Source organism: Amblyomma americanum, chromosome 8 (assembly GCF_052857255.1).
Source record: "Amblyomma americanum isolate KBUSLIRL-KWMA chromosome 8, ASM5285725v1, whole genome shotgun sequence".
NCBI lineage: Eukaryota > Metazoa > Arthropoda > Arachnida > Ixodida > Ixodidae > Amblyomma > Amblyomma americanum.
Window position 1 is genome coordinate 19,612,837 of NC_135504.1, and position 6,000 is coordinate 19,618,836.

The 6,000-nt window shown below is 50.5% G+C and overlaps 1 protein-coding gene across 12 annotated transcripts in view; it reads right to left on the reverse strand.

Annotated features, from left to right (window-relative positions):
• Positions 1-3,440, reverse strand: part of Pdk1 (Phosphoinositide-dependent kinase 1) — a 33,791-nt gene extending 30,351 nt beyond the window's left edge. For 3 of the 12 annotated variants that reach the window (XR_013307917.1, XM_077634043.1, XM_077634039.1), the window contains exon 1: positions 2,890-3,430. Coding sequence is in view for 7 of the 12 variants with exons in the window: in XM_077634043.1 (XP_077490169.1) it covers positions 2,890-2,913 (24 nt within the window). In the remaining 5 variants the exon portion in view is untranslated. Of the gene's footprint in view, positions 1-1,229; positions 1,851-2,403; positions 2,521-2,889 lie in introns of those variants that run through there. The other 9 variants (XR_013307918.1, XM_077634044.1, XR_013307919.1 and 6 more) reach the window with 8 other exon arrangements.
• Positions 3,441-6,000: the final 2,560 nt, after the last annotated feature.

Genomic DNA, 6,000 nt, shown 5'->3' on the forward strand with positions numbered 1-6,000 from the left:
TATAGAGTTCAACCTTTGAATCACGTGAACAAGACACAAGTAAACAGTTCAGGGGGGTGATGTTATGCTGTAAGGTCAACTTTTGAACCTCAGCGCTGAATGATGAAACCTTCAGGGATGATGCATCCTTATGCCATTAGAACATAACCGAAATTTCAACACTGTGTCTTGACCGTCAGAAAAGTTGTGTACACCACGATCAAGTGAGTGCACTACCTTAGGAAAACTAGAGTTTTAAAAATATTGGCAACTAATTCATTTCTTCGGCATATTCAGGCAAAAACTGTTCCCTCAGCATCATCTGCTTCTTTTCATTGGCGTGCAAAGCAGTACGCAGCATAGCATCACCTGTCAGGCAAACCAGACTATGCTCCATATTCGTGCATGCCCTTTGTGTAACACAAGACTCTCCTCCATACATGTGCACAAATACTGCGTGTTTGGTACAGCAATCGTGTACTGGCATTAACGGTCTTGTATTACATTAAATGGCAACAATTATGCATGTGGTTCATTCAACGTCCTTGAAATAACTGAAGACCACTGCAAGGAATTCTACAAGCTGCTCCAATTAACAGACAGGGTACACACACATCACAGCATTATTCTCACACAAACGCAGTTTTAACAGCAAACCAAACTAGCTGCCTAACCATAAATATATCAGCAGTACAAAGAGGGAAGTTTAACAAAAGAGCAAAACATGCCAAAACTGCAACAGTGTCCAGGCATTGCAATCTGTTCACAGCAAAAAAGTTGAGGTGCCTGTCCCTAACAGGTCCTGAAGGAGGTGGGTCATGTATACATACTGCTTGTCTTGCTGAAACCTGGGACTCTGCATTCGAAAACTACGATTAGATGAGCGCTTGTTTCCAAACAATAGCCTCTCCATTAATATAATTGCATTCAGCAGCTAAGTGAAAATTCCCAACTGCTGCAATGATGCGACTGACGAATGGCACGTAATCAGAAACCTTGACCCAATATGCACCCCGAATGAATGAACCGCCGTATATCAGAAACAAACCGCAATCTGGGCATGTTGATCAAGCACATATTAAAAACCTCATCACCCACCCCTTCCCCTTCGCCTGGTGCGTAGCGTATCGGGAACAGAAACAACTGCAATAACAACCAATAATTGCACAATCCCGACTGCGCCAGCTATCAAGAAATAATCTGCGTGCTATAGAAAGCGAGCGAAATTTCACCGAGTTATCAGACGTTACCTGCGGTCTCAAAGCAATCCCAACGTCGGTGATTCAAGCAGTTGCAGCCAAGAGGTGAGCTAAGCGGAGGCGCTAGAAGTCCCGCCAGCACTTCGGGACAACGCCAAGCGAAGACTACCTCAACGATGAGCTTTGAACGGCGATCGAGCCTCCGTCATTGAGCACCGCACAAGCGACGTCAAAAGATGTCCAGCGAACGAAAACAGTTGCTGATCATGAGTCCGCGTCAACAGCCCGACGAAAATGCGCCACGCGCGAATCACCCGCACATAACAACAAAGTCACTGAACGCAGGCTGCACCGGATGTCGCGACACAAACGAAATGAATGGTTCGAGTGCGCGCCTCGCTTACGGTCTGGGACGAGACACAAGGAAAAAAAAAAGCAAACATGCGAGAAAAAAGGGCAGCCGAATCAGCAGAGCACAAAAAAATGACGCGAATCGCCTGCGCATTTCGGACACGACGACGTACACGCAGACGAGACCGAAAACAGCATTCTTTATTCCTCTTTCTTCTCGGACTGCGTATTTCTCAACAATCGGGGACTGCGAGCCGCGATGTTTACGCTGTTGAAAACGTGAGAGCTGTTCCCCTGCTCCTCTCGAGACCTCCTTTTTTTTTTTCGACGCAGGCAAATCGATAAGGTGGTCATGACCGCAGAAAAGCAAAAAAAAAAATGCTGTGCGCGCGACACTTTCGCGCTTCAGCACTATCGGCGGACTGCTGAAAGTCCGCAAAGCGAGCAAGTTTGGCGATGATACGCCAATCTGACGACGCGAAAATACGAGGAAAGTCCCTTTTTATTTTTCTCGTTATTCTTCTTTTTATCTCCTGTTTCGCGAGTGTCGACAGATGATCTCGGAGCGAACTTATCGCCGACTCGTCCTGAAATTCCTGCACTTCCGAACCAGAACTAACTTGGATAGGAAAAAAACAGGCACTGATCCTAGGAACAACTAAAGTGAGTGGATCATAACAGAATGGCACTTTGTTCTGCCTCTCGCTACTGTCGGCGCGAATAAACAAGCGAAAGTAAGCCAGCTTGAACTATTTGCCGAGCGAGGATGCTGGACAGAAAAACATCCTACTTTCTAACGTCAGAAGAGACATCGCCAGTGTCAGTTGAGACAATAGAGAGTGGTCAAAGAAAACGAAGAGCGCATCATACGTACTGAGGTAGCGGTGCAGTTCGAACGATACATTGTTTCTGTCTGGCTGCTTCGCGCGGAGCCCATCAACGTTACCGGCCGACGACCGTCCTTCGGGACCTTCGAAAACCCGTGCACATTCCTCGGTACACAACAAAAGTAAAGTAAAGCAGCACGCTTACGGGCGGCGTTCCGACGCCGCCGCGAGATGCGGCCGTGGGGACTTTCCCCGAGATCGCGCACACGCACATACCCACAGACGAACAACAAGCTAGCCGGCCCGCTAGACAAAGGTCAGTGACATTCCTCGTTAGGCCTAACGCCCGTGCCAACCCCACCGCGGGCCCGCCGATCGTCGGCGGACGGGACTGCGAGCGCCCAGCATCGCTTCGACGCTGCCGGCGGTGTTGGCACACGCGGGCCACGGACACGCCACTGCCCACAGAAGACGGCAAAACAACAACAACAACAAAGCTCAAAACCGGGGCCCGAAAATGCGCCGATTCGTACCTCAGTCGGAGAAGCCCCAGACATTCTCCGGGGGGTGCTTGGGCGAACCGGCTCCGGGTCCTGCTACTACTAACCGCTGCAAGTCATTGCGGCTGCCGCTACGGTGACGAAGGGGCGAGTCCCGTTTCACAAGTACGGCGACCAACGACGTTGTGACCGGCGATTCTCGCACGCACTTTAACAACACGGCGCGGGCACCACGACGACGGGAAAGCACAGGTGCCGGCACCACCACAACCACACACACAACACACCCGCCGAACGCATCCGCACGAGGGTGCGGGGGAAAAAAAATAAAACAAAACAGTACACTCTCCTGTTCTTTTTCGACGCGCGCTCAGTAGACGACGAAGCCGGGGTCTGCCTGCATGAATGAAAAATACAAGGCACCCCGAAGAGCCAGACAACGACGGTAGCTAGTTTTTGTTGGTCTGGCGGCTGGCGGCAGCGGCGGTTGCCAGAGGAAGGGCAGCACTTCGCTCCGAGAGCGGCCAAGGCGGAGCGGCGGCGACTCGTGCCGGAGCAGGCCCGACGTAGTACTGGAGCTGCGTCAGTGCTGTGGCGGCTGCGTACTGCTCGGAGCGGAGCCGGCGGCGCCGTCGAAAGCGGCGGCCCTCCGTCCGGACTCTGCGTCATCGACAGTGCGTCACGCAGCCGTCACTCGGGAAGCACATGTTTGCGCTACGTCGTTGGAGAGGCCTTTTGCTTTGTGTGTTTGTGTGTATGTGCACTCCTCCTCGAGACACTCGAGACATCCGTCACCTCGCGCGTCGAATATCGCGCGTGTAGTACAGCGGTGCTCGTAAAACAGAAAGGAGAAGAAGGCAATAAACAAAACGAGAGACAGGAAGCCTGCTGCTGTCTGTAGGCAACGCGGACTCGCGCTCATGCAGATAGGGCGAGCGAGCGCTCAGGAACCGACGGATGGGCCGCTGTTCCTGCCGTGAGACAAACAAGCTCTGGGAGAGCACATTATTAGCGTAGGATTTCCAGGATGGGCGTAAACTGGAGAGGCGACGAGCAGCGATATTTCCTTTTTTTATTTTTTCTTGATTCTTATTCGCGCCTCCGGCGTACTGGAGGCGTTTTCTCGGTCTGTTTACCTGAATATTCCACTGGCGGATCAGTTTGCGTGAAGCGAAGCAGTAAATGAACACCGTTTCCTGTCTTCGCGCTGAAGTCGCTTCCATGTGTGTCCATGTATATGACTTGCTATAAATAATAAATTAAATTTCGGGCCTTTTTTTATTAATTTCTACCATAGTGCGGACGTGAACATCTGGTAACCATGGCTGATATCATGACAAATGTGGTAATCTCCGCTGTAACTGCTAAAAAAAGATGGAAAGGGCTCGAGCATTCTTTCGTCATCCGTACCCTCCCCTTCCCCATTTTTTTTTCTGCAGAGCGAGAGAGAGAGAGAGTGAGAGAAACTTTTATTTAGGTGATTAATTCGCAGGAGCAGGGTGGTCGGAGCCCCTAGCTAGTACAGTTGCTCCGCTGGCGACAGCTTACTTGCGGACTATCTGGATGATCCAGGCTAGCTTGCTGGTCCAGGTTGTCACTGGTCAGGGCCTCCTCCGACTGCTCGTGTGCCGGGTATGGCACTATGAACTTTTTGTCCGGTTTGTCCTGGCATTCCCAGCATGTATGCTCGAACGTGGGGCTTGCTCCCCAGTGGGCACTGGAACTCTCTTGGACGTCCCATGGATGTCCCAAACATCCGCAGGACATCCAAGGGAGTTTCAGTGCCCATTGGGCTCCGCACCAAGGACAGTAACTTGGGTATTGTGTGGGTCTGAGCGACAAGTTGTGACAGAGTAAACGTCAGCAAGCACAGTTCCGACTATGCTGCTTGAAACGGACGTGCGTATGCATTTTAGCTCTTTTTTCCATTTCTATATTTCTTAAATTGGCGTAACAGCGTAGTGCTTACTAAAGACCGCATATTATTGCTCTTTTTCACCACGCGTCATAAAGGAAAAAAAAATGTGGGGATGATTAGTGGGTACAAAAATTATAAAACTGACCGGCGTATGTTAACTGAGCGTTGAGAATCAAGACAAACGTTTCTTAAACCAGTTATTTTCTGTTTTATATCCTAGTCCTCGTCAATATCACGGCAAATAAAGCGCCTCGTCAGCACTTTTTGTGGGCGCATAACGTAACGTCACGCGGCGTAATGACGTAGATATACGTCACGTGGTCCAACCGAGAAGGGAAAGTCACGTGGACAATATACCATGGGACAGTAATCCCAGAAAAGTGACGTCTACTAGGTGATCGGCCATTAGACAACAAATAGTTCTTGGATTTTCACGTCTCTAAGAGTTTGTATGAGTAACGCACGTGAAGGTCTCTGGATTAATAAATAATCTAAATGCTGCCGCAGCTTCCGGGATTTGAACCCTCGACCTCGCACTCACCGGGTCAGGGGCTCATAACTGGGAGTGGCTATGCATAGCTACTTGGGTTCTCCGTAGCCTTCTGCGCATGGGGCGACATTGTGTTAGCGGGGCACTTACCAGGCGACGTGGCTCTCATTACATTGGAAATGCTTGCAACCGAAGAAGGCTGTACAGTCGGCAGCAAAAGTTCACAGGGTGCGTGTGGACGAACAAAACCAACATTTCGGTGAAGCCAAGAAAGACAGGAATGCCTGAGAGGACGCACATGATTCATCCTGTGGTATCATCATCATCATCAGCCCGACTGCGCCCACTGCAGAGCAAAGACCTCTCCCATGTCCCTCCGGTTAACCCTGTCTTTTGCCAGCGGCGGTCACTGTATCTATGGTATCAATACCAGGCTAATGGGTAGAGAGAAAGCGCTGCAGTAAAATTATTCCCAAGCTCACATCCCATACACTTTGCCTGCCGACTGTATATTCGAGTCGGTCCAGACCGGCACATATCTTATGAGGGATGACGTAGTGGACGCCATAATATGCATGCGCTGACATCTCACAGCCCACAGGCGTCTCTGCACTTAGCCTCCATCCGAATACAGAGCTGTCGCTGCCGGGATTCGCTCCCTCGACCTTGTAGTCAGATACACCTAACGCCAAAGCCGCTCAGCCATCGCTGCGGGTGTATATTTGTTGCGTCAAGT